We start from the raw sequence: 18,527 nt of genomic DNA on the forward strand, positions 1-18,527 counted from the left end.
TTTTTACTATAGAAAGTCTACGGTTTATGCACCTACATTTTTCTTCTGGTGTCTGCACAAATATGAGATTCTGTTATGGAAGTCTAGATTGGCAATTTTTTTTCAATTTCAGGATGGTAGTGATCTATAATGATCATAACTATCATACAGACATTTGGGATTACAGAGTACATAAACTTGAACTACTTTCCCGTGTCAGACATGTATGCCACCTTTATGTATTTTATCTATCTCTAATCTAACTTCATCATACATCTTTGAGCAAGGCATCTAACCCATGGCTTTCCTCTGCGTGTCTGCATCTATAATTGGCCCAGGAGCTCCCAGGTGTTTAAAAATAGTTTGTTGTACTCAGCAAAACCCTACATTTGGAAAAGGTTAAAAAAATGCTTATCTACCAATAAAGTAATTAGCTCTGACTCTGTCTTCGGCCCTCCCCATTTTGCTTTGCCTGCCGTTTGTGGTGCCAAGAGGTTTTAAAAAGGAGCTTCTTAATCATCTTCAGTTTTAGTTATCACTCCTTCATCGGCTGGAGAACCTCCACGGGAAAGTCATTTTTCAAATATGTGCCTCCCAGGATACTCTTTCTCCTCTATTTTGCTCCGACAAGCACCCCATGCCAGATTCTCTCTCCTTCTGTAATGAATGGGCTGACGGTGACAGAGCAATTTCAACCACTGGATATTGCAGTACATCCATTTAATTTTATTTAACCATTTATTCATCCATGGCGGTTAGGATGTGCAGTATTACCTTGCCATTTACCGGCACAGTGTCACTTCATTTTTACTCAGGAATGACTTGCAGCTTGGAGACATGATGGATACAAAAGGTTGTGGATAAAAATCTTGTTTGGAGAACGAACAGATAGAAGCAGGGGCAATGCTGGCAGGTGTTCTCTTTATTGATTTGTGGCAATCCTACAAAATAGTATCTCATCCTTTGAGGCATTTTACACTTTGTTTCAGTCAAATTGTCAATTTTGCATAGAGAGGTTCATACCGGTGAGAAATGATACAGAAGTACCTAAGTGTCAGCCATGATAAGGGCTGTTCAGACTCTCCAGATTATAGTTAAGGAGATTCAACACCTTCTTTATTAACTCCTCTGGTTTAGGAAACACTGGCCCTTCCTTTAAGGGAGTAAAGGAGAAAAAGCTGTCCCACAATACCTTGCAGCGACAACCGTGACACAACATTCGGCGATTCATGGAAACAACCGTGACGAGAAATGCTTATCATGTATGTTACCGGGCTTATTCAGCATTTTACTTAGTTAAACTTTCAATGCTATTTTAAATCAACAGGTGAAATTTGAACGTTACGTTTGTTACTCTAGAATAAAGTCAACAGTACTGTTCACTGAGTTGTCTGGGATTTCTGAAACTTTTGTAACAAATTTGATTGGAAATATGCACAGTGATAGATGTGAAGGCCCAAGTTATGCGCGTATTGCATTAAATTGTTCATTCAAAATGTTTTCATACAATCAAACGTATTGGTGTGGGTGAGTGCGAGCAACCAAAAGATTCACTTTTATTTCAAGTGCAACCATGGTAATGAATATATTTTTCACTGTTGTCCACGTTCATAAAACCTGAATAAAACAACATCATACGAGTGCACAAGATAAAGTATCTAGGTGAACTTTATACAGTAGTAGTCCACTGTTCGGCAAATTGTATTTGTAGTCTCGAAAAAGCATCGCAGTCTGTTTTCCTGATTCCTCATCATTCATCCTGTCCTCTTCCCTTAACCCTTTGACGTTTCCCACAGGTTTGAAGGAATAGTGGTTAGGCGAAGACGATCGACAATTTGCCCGCAAACCTTTTTCTCCCATAGACCGGGCATGTGATATTAGATCAATTGAAATTGCAACATGATGTTTTTTAAAATGTCTTACGCCATCCAGAGAAGAATATGTACCTTAACTTTTATGACAGACTCAGGGTGGAGGTCCATGAGGGTTGGTTGTTGAAGGGGATACATCACAAGCTCCCACCATGGCAGTAGAGACAAATAGAGCCTCAGTTGTGCATCAAGTTGAGAGTTTTGAAACTTTATTAAAGGTTTAACAGGAAGAAAAAAAGGAAAAGGCATCCTGAAGGAAACAGTAGGGAGCCTACAGTGCTGCAGTGCATGGTATAGAGTGCAGCACTAACACTGACAGGGCTGGGACTTGTTTGATTGCCTCTATGTAACCCCCCCACTGTGCTGGAAGTGGATGTGTTTGCAGTGCTGTCAGGAGGTTCTGATGAAAACATGTTAAGTTAAGGGTTGTTGTTTATGTAGAGAGGTGGAATAAATATAGAATAACCACATTTAAAATATCACCCCAAAATACAAAATACTAATTTGTCTTTTAACCTGCTATTCTAGCTACTAATCTAGATTGATTTTTGTGAGTGGTGTGGATATTGGCCATAGAAATGTCTGCCTTCAATAGAACAACATAGATCTAGATTGTACATCCCTAAAGGCCAAAAGAAACTCTCAACATTAATGTCACTTTCCAGAAAAGATAATCCTCAAGACTTGTTTTGAGGAGTTGAACTACTTCCTTTCTACGGTATCCCAATTCAAAAGGAAAGCTTTCATCTACTCAGCTGAAGAGGACACCATTAGTGTTAAAATCATTCTCTCTAACAATGACAAGAAGCACATTATTGCACGGTGGTACTGCAGACATCTCTATGGGTGAAATACCAGCAAAATCATCCAGAATGAAAAATAGAATTAGAAAAATATACATTTTCTGATCTTGTGTGGAAAACAGCTATCCCACAGCAAAATCTGCCCATCTTCCTCAACACTGAGAGTCAACTCATTTAAATTCTTCATTGTCTTTCCTTCTTTTTCTCCTCTCAGTCTCTCTATCTCAGCAAGGATGGTTTATCTGCGGCTGTGAGTTAATGTGACTGAGGTGAGAGTCATGGGTTGATTGCCGCAAGTGTCAATGATTGGTTGAATAGTCCAGACAGCACATAAATCAGGATGTGTTCATGGTCAGGGATGTCAAAGGTTTATGGGATATGTGTTCCTACTGTCTAAATTCAAAATCTGGTGAATTGACAAAAAACAATAAAAATGGCACCAAAACCAAAAAATGATGCAAGTCACGCATGTTACAATGAGGACTGTACAAGGGGAGAGTGTGTGAACTACCACAGCACATGATTTATGCTAGCTGAGTGTTTCATTGTGTACAAATTCATGAATTATACAGCTCGTATGCGAAATCGTCAGCACTGAAGTAAAAAGGGAAGAAACATTGTATTAACGTCCTTATGGAGACCATAAATATCCTATCAATAGCATCACATGCTCCTGTGATATTAGCACATATTTCATGAAGGTAATATAAATACATGTATTATTATGATTATGATTATTATTATTATTATTATTATTATTATTATTAATAATAATAATAATAATAATAATAATAATAATAATAATAATACAAATAATAATAATAATAATAATAATAATAATAATAATATTAATAATAATACATAATAAAATAATAATAATAATAATAATAATACATGTATTTTATAAGCGCTTTTTTAGGTGCTCAAAGTCGCTTTACAGAGGTACATAAAAAAGAAAGACAACAATACATTTTGAGTTAAATGTACCACTTTGTATGCAAATGAGAAGTACAATTCACAAAGATCAGTGCTAATTGCCAAATGCATTTAAAGTGAAATTATTATCATTTTTGTTGGTGGTTGATGAAGCCCATTTATGATGAGTAGTCCCCTCAGACTCATTTATATTGGAATGCAATGAACGTTTCGTCATGAAAAATACATTTAAATACGTGGTTTAAAAAATAAAATAAAAAAACCAAGTAGAAAAACATCGAATAAAAAGGTTATTGTATAAATGTAAAAACAGGTTGTTTTCTTCCGTGTCCCAATGCAAAAATGGAAAAATTCTACTCAGATGTAACATTTTATGGATGTGTTCATTTTGAAATATCATTAGTGCAATATATTTTGTGATTTAGAGTCATAGGCTGTTAGTTGTTGCAAGTGATGAACAAATCATGTTGCTTTCAGCGGCCCCAATCGATCCTTGCCCGTGAGAGTGTAGATAATAGAGATAACAACTATAAAATACTCTCCACTGTGTCACAATGACCTATTTAAAATGTCATCTTACTCTTCATTTATAGTGGATGGAGCACCACCAGCTTTAACATGGGTGTATCTGGTGTAGTATTTTTACATTTAGATTATTTGAATACTCTAATGAGAACATTTATAGCAAAGCTACTAGAACATGCGTGTTCTTCTTGAGGCTGTATCTGTGTTTTGAGTCATGTAGGCCATATGCTGCATCCCATCAGTCTATCAGCCTCTCTGTCTGTCAGTAAGTGTGTTGGCTGGATAAATTGGCTGAATGGGGAGCAGCTATTTTTGTGTCTGTGCTGCTTTCATTAATATCTCTCTGCTGGGAGACAATCTAATGAGTTCTGGCTCGCTGATTGCTACATCACAACTTTTATGCGTCACATTGTGCTACATCACTGTGAACTACATCCGCCAAAAACGCAGTGGGCGTTTTACTTTTTCAGTGCCCAGAAAACACATTGGGAGAAATGCTATTGTTCATATTCAAACACAATTGGCAATAGCTGCATCCACATATTTACATGCACCCACATGTTCATGCATATACAGTAGACACACAAACACGCATGTACACATTCCACCTCATAACCACTTGACACATTTTAGTCTCCTAGGGTGAAAAACTATTGCTGCAAAGCAGTGGGAAATTATTGTGGAAAGACCAAGCTAGCTTTGCAGTCCCTGGATGTAGCTTAAATTTGTACTCACCTTTTCACAACCATATTAAAATATCTAAATTAATTTATTCCTCAAAGATGTGTGGCCTTAATAGGACAACTGACATAGCTTGGATCAGAGTTGTGGCAGTGGTGAAAGAAAGAGGTGAAATCAGGTTGACAGAATGGACAAAATCCAACTTGGAAATTACTCTGACACATTGAGCTACGAGATGTTTATATGGCTAAAGATACCAAACAACCAGACACAAATAATGTAAAACAGCTGGTGAAAGTGGGAAAAAGTTGACCAGCTTGACTTTCCAAGCAAATACAGCCACATCTATTGTCTTACACCTGTAATCATTGGGGTTTCTGGGTCACTTACCTGTGACTGCTCAACTTTCAAAACAATATAGCCTGCCTTTAACTAATTTCTCTACAAACAAAATGCACGTCATCAATAATAAGATAGTATTATTAAAAAGCGTTGGATTTTAAGTTATTTATAAAATGTAATACATAACATATTGTAAGGTCCATACATACTTTATATGATGGTTTATGTTTGCATATATTGATATATATATGTGTTATTTGCTAATTGACATGATGTTAACAAGTTAACAATTACCATATTCAGAAAACATTACTGTGGACTAATATTTTTTTTATTTGTCGGAGGAAGTTTCTTGATGATTACTATTTGAGAGTAATTACAAACTCAGATTTGTGCAGTTTGAGTTTTGTGACATTTATTTTTCTCATTCAAATCTTTGCGTTTGAGTACAATTTCAAGAGCAGAACGGCATTGGGAGGAACATTGAGACGGAAAGAAATGAGTGTATTAAGGCAGAAAGGTGTGTAACCTGATTATCCACAACCATCTTCAATGAGGAGATATTAAAGTTGGCCTGGGGCTGCAATGTTTTTAGTCTTTTGTTCCATGAGTGAAGACCTTTCATTGTATCAGATTTTGAGTTTGTACCACCTCTGACTGAGAGATAATAACTGCTTTCCAAAAGAAAAAAAGTGCTACAAACATGTTTTGTTAACAGACTGGTAGCACAGCATATACTGGATTCTGAATGCAACACAGAAATAGAAAGAGGCAGGAAAAACAGAAAGCATTGGGTCTAATTGTATGTGGAATCTGGGCAGACAGAAATGTTGTAAATAAGGAAAACTGTCAAACTTTTAAATTGCTATCTTTTATGCTGATTACATGGTGAGATTGTCTGTCCCTTCACTACACATAAAGCATGTTGAGCTGTATTGAGCTGTAGTGAGATAATATCCCATCAGCGCCGTGAAAGGGTCACCGCCAAGCAGAGAGGCTGATGTGTCTCCAGCCATTATCCGCTTTCTATTAGTTGTGTAACTCTACTCTGCCTCAATACAACACCAGAGACGAGAGGTGACAGCAGGTTACACACACAGAAACACAGAAACAAACACCAACAACTGCACTGGCATGGTCATTCCTTAGGTGGCGCCACTGCTTTCACAAATATGCAAACCGCAAAAACATGCTGATTGGCCCAAAGCTAAACCCTTCAGAGACACCTTTAGAGTCCCCCCAGCATTAAAAAATAAATAGATTTCTTTTGGGGACCTGATTATATGTCCCTAAACATTCAGAGGTCCCAATGACGTGAGTGTGTAAACAATGATGTCCCCAACAAGTATCAAATACCAACCATCTCACACCCACATGCTAATTTTGAAGATAACATGTAACTGTATCTTTGTTTCATTTTCGTTTTAGAATTTTTGGTGCAAAAAATGATGTACACGTTTCAAACACTATTTGGAAATAAAGAAAAATGGTGTTCAGTACAGTACAGTATAATGCACTCCGGGGCAGTCGTGCAGTCTGTAGGGGCTTGGTCTTTGAACCCAAGGGTTGCCGGTTCAAGTTTTTTTGTTTTATCTGACACTGGGAAAAAATAGATGGGCAATAGCAATACAAAATAGATATAAGAAATGGAATTTTGAGGTGTTTATCTTCCGAACCAATACCAGTAAGCTAACAGTAGTAACCAATTGTACGTTGAAGTACATGCCATTTAAACATTTTGCTTTTTTTACCTTGGTATCAATGCGTGTATCAAATCCAGGAATTTCATTAGTATTAATATTGGCTTCTAAATGTATTGTACCTTGAGATCCCTCTTCTTCCTCTTGGGTAACGGTACTCACCTATATCGGTATTATCTACCAGTATGAGGAGGCGCATATAGTGAGCTTTTGATATTCGGAACGCAACCCGTTGTATTTGAATCCCTATATCAAAAAATATATACCTTGGTGTGTTTTGGTAGCTTGGCAGAGTTTTGCCGAACATTGTAATGTCTGTGTCTTTGTGTAAATCTAAAAATGTAGTGACTTGTGACTGTTCTTACCTCAATATCGTACATTGGACTGCTGGAATAAGATAGAGCAGATTTGGTTGCTTGTAAATCCAGACACAGGGCAAGATCAAGGTTTATGAAATTTGTTATACAACTACAAACCTTTTTTCATGGCTGTTCGGGCTCCTGACCGGATCTCACTAGTATTAAAAGTGCCTCCTGACCTAATCTTTTTTGCTTGTAATCCGAGGAGTTTTCTGCTTGTCACTCGAAGTATCATAGTAACTTAATCTGAATGACAGCGTCAGGTAAATGTTTGAAATGAAAACGATATTTCAGGTGTATACTATTTACACATCAGTATCCCAGGAAGCATCCAGTTTTACTTTCTGCTCTGACATTACTGTTGATGTATGCATTGTTGGAATGCATATACAGTATACTCAAGTACCATACTTTATCACAATTTGACTAACAGTAGTTGTACTTTACAGTATTTCCATTCTATCCTTACATTTCCACATTTCTCCTACCTTTAAGACCACACCTTTTAAATAGTTTAACACAGTTGCTAGTTACTTTTTATATATAAAAACATGATATGTTTATATGATATAAAGCAATACTATGATACTCCCCATTGACAAAACACATCCTTTAATGCTCTTACATGTAATTGTTACTGATAAAAACAGGATACAATCATATTATATGATAAGATAATACTGTGAATGAAGCAATCATGCATTCTATGTACTCTTACTTTTTCTGCATTTTGAATTCAGGACTTTTACTTGTAATAAGGTATTTTAGCACCATTGCATTTGTAATTGGGTTTAAGTTAATGATCTCCTCCCACTTCTGGTTGTGTGAAAGTGCTGCTGTGTCTGCTCAGAGGCTAACACCAGAGAAAACTGATCGTATGGATCCAGTCGGAAACAGAAGCAGTAACCCAAATCTGACAACGTCCCATGTGAACGATAGAAATAGCATGGTTCTAGGGCACTCTTTAATAACTGCAGCACTAACTTCATGCTGTGTGTTTGTATGTGTGTGCAATGTTCCCTAAATCATTTTTATTTCCATTAAGGAAATTGAAACAGTCTGCAGAGAAAGACAGAGAACAACATCGTCAGGATTTGATCGGTGGCTGTGGCGGGGGAAGGGCAGAAATACATGTATACTATTTGATTGAATTTACTTTTAATCCATTCATTTGGTGGGTTTTAGCAATCATTTTTGGCAGAAGACATGCAGTCAAACGTACAACAAAACACCATTATAAAAATGATTGCATTACCATTTTACACAAATAATGTCTGTCCCTGTGTGTGTCCTCACTATTAAAAGAAAACTACTTTCCCGTCCTGTCCTGAAAACAAGGTCAAAGACCTCGTACTAGAGAGCTTCATTATAAACTTCACCTCCAAACACAAACACACACACACACACACACACACACACACACACACACACACACACACACACACACACACACACACACACACACACACACACACACACACACACACACACACACACACACACACACACACACACACACACACACACACAAACACACACACACACACACGACACCTTGCTGCCGGAGACAGGTCGCATAAAGTGTGTGGTGCATTGATTTTGTGGTCTATTTTGTAACAAGATGTATGTCTGTGCTCTCAGGTGAAATCGAGTGCTTTTGTCCTTGGCCTCGTTAAAGTGATTCCCAATCACTGAGGTTGTCCTTACTCTGACACTAATGAAGTCAAAGCAGGACAAACACATAAACAGCTTGAACTGACAGAAACCTGGGGATTCAATAACTGAATAATTCAGAGCATAAAAACTTGATTTAGTTTATTTTAATTGGTTACCATCCTCAACTGGCTCTACACTCGCCTCGGCAAAAAAGTTTTCTCTTTTAAATTTGATTTACTTTCTACATTACATTTAGCTGCCACTTTTATTAAAAATGACTTTTTTAATGCAGATTTAATGACATTAAATCTGCATTAGAAAATGTTAAGTGCTACAAACACAAATGTTTTTTTCCAGATTTAATTGGCCAAGTTGCACTCCAAACCGCTGGGATTTCACTCTGTGACAGAATATTTTTTATCTTTCTGCAGCTCTGATATCAATAGGGAGCTAGTGCCATCCATTTTTGAGCTAAGAAATAAACCAGTGGGTTTTTGTTGGTGGGTCCAAAGGTCCCGTAGCAAACTGATCTGCCATTGCAGATGCTTGGGTAAAAAAAATCAGTTCCACATACTTGTGTAAAGCAGCTGAATTAATGTGCTTTTCTATGTGTTTCCCTGCAGTGGATACAGAGGGCAGGAAGTTGAAGGGAGGCATCCAGAGGAGCACAGAGACGGGTCTGGCTGTAGAGATGCCGAGCCGGACAGTCCGACAGGCCAGCCACGAGTCCATAGAGGACAGCATGAACAGCTACGGCTCCGAGGGAAAGTAAGTAACTCATCCGGATCCGGTTCGTATACACATGCTGTGTCTCAATTTGCGTAATTTTGCTCACGTAAGCTGTTTTGAGTGCATAAGTGCATCCCAATGTAAAGTATGACCAAAGTCACTATGAGTGCATTCATAACTGTTCAACAGGCATGTGTAAAACGCTGGACATTTCTCCCCCTCAATGACTGACATAATGGCTAGGTGACAAAGTTGCAGGACCCACCTTGACTGCAGTTGTAGTGGTTTTCCGGTGAACAAAGTATTTGGTTTACATGAGAAGTCCGTACTAATTTGCTACCACAACAGTAACATTGCTAGCTAGCTAACTAGCTAACAGTGGCAAACTTCACTTCCAACGAGGGTAAAAGTAGCCGTGTGCCCTTTGACACGGTGGAAAATCATGCGCTCACACAAGATATTGTGAGCGCATGGCAGTGTACTAACAGAAAGTGTCTGAAATAAGACACGGAATCAATCACAACCCTGAGTCTAATGTAAAGTACAATGTAGTTAGTTTAACTAGACATTGAGAAGCTGGCATGCTGGCAGAGAGGAAACAAAGGAACAGCGAGAGGTATGACATGCTGCAAAGGTCTGCTGCTAGAATCCAACCATGAGCAAAGTGACCACTCTCTCCCTCTAAAATGTGGATAGGTGTGGTTTGGACGACATAGCAGTGCACACTTAAGCACACATTCACAAACCACCTACATATAAAATAAACATGCTTACATTGTAAGATCTGTTCATTTCAGTGGCGAGATTTTCTTTTGGGGGTGCTGTGGGGTAGCTTGACGTTTCATATCGGGTGCTCAAACATTCAGGGTTTCCCATAGTAGAATTTTGTACTGCAACATTTCGCACATGCACATACACAGTATATCAGCGACAGTTACAATGAAGGCTTGATGATCAGATCATGACATATATGTGTAAGGTTCACAAGGCTAACACACCTCTGGCTCTGAACATAAAAGTAAACACAAGTTGGCCGCATGTCATGGACAGGATCGCTCACATTTCAAACTCAGATTCTAAGATCACAAACTCATGCTGGCAGTTACAAACACGCCGACTAATGAATCTGCAGTATTCTGTTCCTTAGACCTAATGTTATATGAATGAGCATCACAAAGAAATAACTATAAACAGTCCGAATGTTTGCCTCAACCATCAAATACATACATTTCTTGGGGGTGCTTAAGGGGTGCTATGGCTATGCTAGGGGGAGCTGCAGCACCCCCTAGCGCTCCCCTGGCGCGCCACTGGTTCATTTGTTGCATTCAATCGATTAATTATAGTTTACCTACATTTTCTCACTATTACTGTCAGGCTGGATTCACAATACATTTCCCCCTCTGTTTGAGTATTTTCTGTTGGACATTACTTAATCAATGTACATGTCCATATATATTTAAGCAGTTTCGTCAGTCTAGTCGTCGTTGCAGTCATGCCAGCAGGACAATCAATTATGTAATACATTCATTTTTAATTCTGATGTAGGTTACAATAAGGCTTGAAGTTTATGGGTTTATTCTTGGGGAAAAAGGCATTACATTCATAAACACAATTTTATTTGAGGGTTTTGCTAGCTGAACCAAATAAAAGGCCTATTTAATATACAAAATGACCCGCAATGATTGAATGTTTGCTTGCGTCTGCATATGACTGGGCTGAGTGATTTTGTGTGTTCATTATATTGCAGAGTTACTGCCGTGTAAAGATTTTCTAAGGACTGTTGTTGTGATGAGAGCTGATGTCTTTGCCTTTGTGTGACTTTGTTGGAACAACCCAGTAAAAAATGAATAAGGCTCAGGGAGAATAAACAAGGTGGTGTGATTTTTTCTTCTTCTTGTGTGTTTCTCCAGCTTTTTTTTGCTTCTCTTAGCTATCTTCTTTTTCTTTTTTCTTTACAATTAAAGAAAACATTCCCATTCACTTTGCAGCATTGAGGAATGATAAGACGTTCCACACTGGGAAATCTATTAGATCTTTCTCTTTAAATGTCTCCTGGTCGTATATTTTTGCTTCACATGTAATATGAACTATAGCAGGGGTGATGGCACAAACAGAAAGAGAGTATACTGTAAAGCCCAGTGGAAAATGGCATCAGCTATGCCAGTGTAGTACTACTGAAGACACACACACACACACACACACACACACACACACACACACACACACACACACACACACACACACACACACACACACACACACACACACACACACACACACACACACATACACACACACAGCAGATCAGTGCCAGCTAGCTTCAATATCTGAAGTTACATAAACAGGACGAGGCCGACCGACAGACTGATTGAAGCAGAAAGGTTTAAAGATACCCGGAGGAGAAACTCAGAGAGAGCATTATTAAGCGCATTAAGAAACATATTTATTTTCATTCATACTTGGAAGGCTTTATTGTAATGCACAATTGCTACATTGTCGTTGTGGTAATAAAAAGTCAGGCATGGACATATTGTCTAACTCGTATCCCAAAATAGTGTCAGTATGCTTGGGGAGTAACAGATAACATGTAACAGGGATTACATTAGCAGGGTTAAATTAAAAAAGGTTACTGTATTCCCTTGCAGTTACATAAGAAAGGAAGTAATCAGAATACTGTTACAGGTCTAAAAATTGTTAATAAAACCTAAAAAAGTGCATTTAGTGTTTGTTGTTAAAGAATCAGATGTTATTTAAGATAAGATGTACCTTTATTAATCCCTGTGGGGAAATTCAGTGGTTTAAGCAGCATTTCTTCTGATCTGTAGGCTAATATACTTTTAGTGTGAGCGGAGCATTTTCTGTGATATTGAAGTAATCGAAAAGCAGTCAAAAGAAATCTGGTTACATTACTTTTATATTTTGATATATTTTATTTTGCTAGTAACTAATAGTTTTAACGGAATAGTTTTTCAAGTACAAGTGATCCTCCCAACCCCTGTATTTCAGCTGAATTATAATAATGCTAGCGTGTTCTAACCAAAACTCTACAAACGGTTTGATGTTGTGTTAAATCAAGAAATAAAGTATGTATTAGAGTCATACCATACCATATGCAGCTGTGTGCTAAAAAGAGATGTTATGGGCCTTAAACAGATAAGGTTAAAATGCAGTATGTTAATATAGAATAGTTGTAGAAAAGTTGTGTTAAATAATGAGGAAGTGTCAGAGAGTCAGTGCAGTAGGAAGGAAAAGTGTGTTCTATGTTACTCAGACCCCACATTGTTTGTTCCGTCCCGTCACAGTTGCAACCCTCTCTCTCAGGCATTATATTTATATCCTTCTAATTTGCTATTTCAAATATGCTTTGAAAGAAACATAATGAAATTCGGATTATGTTTTTCATTACCATAATGAAAAAATGTTGTTAATTAACATAACTGTCAAGTGTTCACTGAATGTAATTCATTAGTTTTCCTGCAGTATCTGCTTGTGAAAACTAAAGCATGCTAAAACCTGCAACTAGTTAAGCAGAGGTTTTAGGTCTTTGGTAAAAATACTGTATAATTTTGCCAATAAATTAAGTTGCAAGGACACTTGATTTTAGAATCTTTTTTCAGACAAAAAGAGAAGTGTTCGAATGAAAACATAATTCATTATTGTTACTATTTTCATATTGAAGAATCTTAATAACTGCCTTTGAAACCTTTAAATTATATATTGTTATATTAGTGCAAAAGAAGCAAGAAGCATCCTTGAACGCTTCATAAAAGTGTTTGATGGGGAGACTTGCAATTTTATTATTATTTAAATAATGCAAAAAAACAATATATGACCTACATAAAGAATGTGACTCAAACATTATAAAACAAATGGCCATAAAAGCAGTGCTTTTTAAATAATGTAATTGTGACTACTGCAATGTTATAAAGGTTTTCTGTCTGATGAATGACCCACTGCTTATCTCTATAACACATCTCCCAGTATTTCCCTAAGGGAATAATGTTCATTACCATTCATTCCTTTTGCCTATTGTCTTGGAATTTGAAATATATGCTTTTTGTTTTGATGGACATCTGGCTATTGAAATGCTCATTGAGGAGGTCAAATTATATATTCCCCATGCTTGTTCCTAAATCTTTCAACTTTTATATAAACTGTTTAACAACTGTCGTTTGTCTACAAGCTTAACTTGCAGTAGTGACCCTGCAAAGTATAAGCGGGTAAAGCATTATTGATGGATAAACATTTCAGGGAAAAGTTGTTCCTAAACCACTTTAGTTTTTCGGGTAAACACCAGATGGCCTTAACCAAAGTCTTGGTAAAGTTAGGAAATGACTATAGTCATACTTTTGTTATATAGTCAATTTGTATCTTTTGATCCTGCCAGAGAAGTTGAGTGCTCAAAATGTAAGCCTGTTCATTTGCTCTCAGCGACAAGCAGCATTACATTAGAAAAATAACAGTTAAATCATTAAAGAAAGCTCCACCACAACATTATTTAAATCATCAGCAGCATTCCTCCCTCTCGTCAGCTGTTTGGCTCGGGCTGCTGATTGAAGAGCGCTGTGCCTGCATATGCACGACCATGAATAAGCACTACCACCATCCAATCACACTTATGAGCTTATTGATTTATTGGTTAATTTAGGACCCGTGTGTTTGTGTTTGTGCTTGCGGAAGTGATGGGGCAGGAATGGTTGGCTATGGCTGTGAAGTGGAGTGAAGGGAATTTTGCATTTCACATCATTCTCTCTGGAGAGGTCATGTGACTTCACAATATGCATATTTTCTGTAAAGACAGCGTGGACATTTCATTGGGTTTGAGTTGTTATTATTTTTAGGTAGCCTTCTTGAAATGCTGGCATTTTGCAACATGGTCTCATAAATCTCTTTTGTATGTACTTATATATTGCAATGGCAAAAGATGTTTTGTTAGAAAATGTAATGCTGTATCGGTATGTGACACTTTTATTTTATTAGCTTGAATTAGTTTTTCCCTTTCCTGTAGTGTGTTCTAAAGGTTTTTAATGTAATTGGTGGAGTCAGTTTCTCTCCCACACTGCCTGAAACGCTCCATTGGAGTCCCTTGTTTGCTTCAGGAACATAATGACATCATTACTTCACACTCACGCTTCTATTGGCTAGCATTCCAATATAATGTACATGATAGGCGAAGGGCGGGACCTTTCTGACACACACAGAAGAGGCCAGCTAACCAATCAGAGCAGGCTGGGCTCTGGTTTCAGACAGAGGGTGAAAAGAGGTGCTACAGCACCGGCAGTATGAGAAATATAAAAACCTTTTGAACATTAAAGCATGGAGACATGTCTCAGTAGAGACAAAAAATACAAATATGAAGAAAAATAGCTGTTATAAACATATTTTATAGGCCTTATATCAAGAAAAATAAGCATGAGATAAGACTTTTAAGAGCTCTTACTTTGGATGTTTACTACAACAACAATCCAGAGGACAGTACAGTTGTCATCATTGGTCCAGTTAAGGTAAAGGAAGTATTTTGTATCTTTATTCACGTAAACTATTTCAAAGCATTCTTTGACTTAATCATATACAAAACATGATTGATAATGTACATACAAAAGGTTATAGGAAACAGAGTATTTCCTGTTAGTGATCTGCCTGCAGTTTACATAGCGCATCATATTTCTGTGAAACTGCTGGGTAATCCTCAGATGTGCCTCACACACCAATATTATAATCTAAAGCTCTGGATTTTATCACCCAGTAATACCCACTCGGCTAATGTTGCTTGATTTATAGCATATCAGCACTCACACACACACACACACACACACACACACACACACACACACACACACACACACACACACACACACACACACACACACACACACACACACACACACACACACACACACACACACACACACACACACACACACACACACATGAGTTTACCTCATTATAATGTCTTTCAATCTCAGTTTTGTTGATTTATTACATCAATATAATTTATATATTGCAGCACTTGCAACAACAGGACTGGAAACCCTGGAAACCAACAATACAAAAAGAGTCAGAAACACACGTCAACAAAAGAACACACAACTAAATATCAGGAGAATAAATTGATAATTATTGAATGTTTACTAACATCTGCATAAATGACTCATCTAGGCTAAGCGAATTTGTGTCTTTATTTTATTGGAGAGAGACCGCCTTGTTAATAATTTTGTAAGGACTGTTGTTGTGATGTGAGCCATTGTGCCTTTGTGTGACCTTGTTGGAACAACCCAGTAAATATTTGAATACCTTTTCCAGTTCAATTATCTCTGTAAACAAGAATGAAATATGAAAGAAGAGACAAGGACAGAGCTGAAGGTCAAAGGAAGGAAAGAAGAAGATAATGATTACAATATATCCTCACCAGAGTAAAAACTATTTGTGTAGAATGTTAGCATGAATGTAACTTGCTAATTGCCTGGTCATCATTGGAAGTGGTACAAGTGAGTTGCTGGTGGATGTTTGGCGATGGATTGACAACTTGAAAGGTTTGTTGGTTAGCTTATTAGTTGGGAAACCACTATAGCTAGCTACAAAGAATGCATGTGCTAGCGAGTAGCAACATTTGACCAAGCTAGCAGGCTTATCTAACTGCCCATTAGCTATAGCTGGCAGTTAGTGACATAAGAAGCTAGATTGCTAAATAAGTTAACAGTATATAGGAGCGATTTGTATTATTGACTTTTGTCTAACAATTTAAAACCACTATGCATTTTTGGTGGAACAGATGTCCCAATCAAGCCCAAATGGCTTTGAATCATTTTTTTGTAGTGTGGGTTACCTCATGTCATTAGTTGGAATCTCTGTCTGTATATCAGCCAAAAAAATGCTTAAGGTAATCAATTTTCCGATTACGAACACTCAAATGGCTTTAATTCCACCAGTGAGTCCGAAAGTGATAAAATCCAATACTAGGTCATCAGGGTAATTCTCTGTCCTACGTACCTGTGAATGAGGGCTGACAAAGCATCTTAAGAAGCTGTTGTTAAAGGAAAACACGAGTGCCCATTCTCTATCGACCCCATGGCTGCAGACTATCACCAAAAGATCTGGGTAATTGTATACTCTTTTTGGAACCATGCGCTGCTGAGCAGTGTTTACTGGAATAAACAGGGCCCCACCTACAATGCTGTATAAAGTTATTTTTATACATCCAATAGTCACAAAAAACAGACACCCCAAGCAATGGAGAACACTTAGGCTGATTAGCCTTGTGTTCTCCATTGCTTGGGGCCAAACTTGAACACAATGCATTGGCATTGGCTGTTGGATTTTACGTGTTATCCAACTCCACATTAACCCGTTTCCTCTTTTCTTGGCATTAGATGAGACATGTTCATTTTAAGGCACAGGAGGTGCATACAAAACTTGCAAAATAAATGTGAAATGATAGGCAGAGTTGGCAACTTCAGTAGCAGCCTCCTCAACGTGGCAATCATTTTTGCCTGTCCCTGCCCCCTTTCTTTCAATAACAGACCGAATCACAACGTTTGTTCACGATAGTGTCTAAGTGTGAAATTAACAAGTGAGGTATACTGTATGTATAAATATGATGTAGTGTATGTCAATTAATCCATCGCCGTCACACACACCCCGAAAGGAAGTCTAAGGAGCTGAACTAATGTAAGCCTTGTTTGCAGTACCTACGGAAAGCCGCTCACAGGAACCGATGCTCCTAATACAAACAGCAATCTACAGTGAGTGGGTGCCATCTTGGTTCAGATACAGTACATGTTGAGCATCACAGATTGATGATATACAGTGGGGCAAAAAAGTATTTAGTCAGTCACCAATTGTGCAAGTTCTCCCATTTAAAAAGATGAGAGAGGCCTGTAATTTTTATCATAGGTATACCTCAACTATGAGAGACAGAATGAGAAAAAGAAATCCAGGAAATCACATTGTAGGATTTTTAATGAATTTATTTTCAAATGATTGTGGAAAATAAGTATTTGGTCAATAACAAAAGTTCATCTCAATACTTTGTTATATACCCTTTGTTGGCAATGACAGAGGTCAAACGTTTTCTGTAAGTCTTCACAAGGTTTTCACACACTGTTGCTGGTATTTTGGCCCATTCCTCCATGCAGATCTCCTCTAAAGCAGTGATGTTTTGGGGCTGTCGCTGGGCAACACGGACTTTCAACTCCCTCCAAAGATTTTCTATGGGGTTGAGATCTGGAGACTGGCTAGGCCACTCCAGGACCTTGAAATGCTTCTTACGAAGCCACTCCTTCGTTGCCCTGGCGGTGTGTTTGGGATCATTGTCATGCTGAAAGACCCAGCCACGCTTCATCTTCAGTGCCCTTGCTTATGGAAGGAGGTTTTCACTCAAAATCTCACGATACATGGCCCCATTCATTCTTTCCTTTACACGGATCAGTCGTCCTGGTCCCTTTGCAGAAAAACAGCCCCAAAGCATGATGTTTCCACTCCCATGCTTCACAGTAGGTATGGTGTTCTTTGGATGCAACTCTGCATTCTTTCTCCTCCAAACACGACGAGTTGAGTTTTTACCAAAAAGTTCTATTTTGGTTTCATCTGACCATATGACATTCTCCCAATCCTCTTCTGGATCATCCAGCAAACTTCAGACGGGCCTGGACATGTACTGGCTTAAGCAGGGGGACACGTCTGGAACTGCAGGATTTAAGTCCCTGGCGGCATAGTGTGTTACTGATGGTAGCCTCTGTTACTTTGGTCCCAGCTCTCTGCAGGTCATTCACTAGGTCCCCCCGTGTGGTTCTGGGATTTTTGCTCACCGTTCTTGTGATCATTTTGACCCCACGGGGTGAGATCTTGCGTGGAGCCCCAGATGGAGGGAGATTAGCAGTGGTCTTGTATGTCTTCCATTTTCTAATAATTGCTCCAACAGTTGATTTCCTCACACCAAGCTGCTTA

General features: G+C 38.1%; 1 protein-coding gene across 2 annotated transcripts in view; it reads left to right on the forward strand.

Annotated features, from left to right (window-relative positions):
- rims4 (regulating synaptic membrane exocytosis 4) overlaps window positions 1-18,527 on the forward strand; it is a 58,470-nt gene that overhangs the window by 18,734 nt on the left and 21,209 nt on the right. For both annotated transcript variants that reach the window (XM_063911383.1, XM_063911384.1), the window contains exon 2: window positions 9,476-9,620. In XM_063911383.1, coding sequence (XP_063767453.1) covers window positions 9,476-9,620 — 145 coding nt within the window. The remainder of the gene's footprint in view (window positions 1-9,475; window positions 9,621-18,527) is intronic.

This window comes from Eleginops maclovinus, chromosome 20 (genome assembly GCF_036324505.1).
Source record: "Eleginops maclovinus isolate JMC-PN-2008 ecotype Puerto Natales chromosome 20, JC_Emac_rtc_rv5, whole genome shotgun sequence".
Taxonomy (NCBI): domain Eukaryota; kingdom Metazoa; phylum Chordata; class Actinopteri; order Perciformes; family Eleginopidae; genus Eleginops; species Eleginops maclovinus.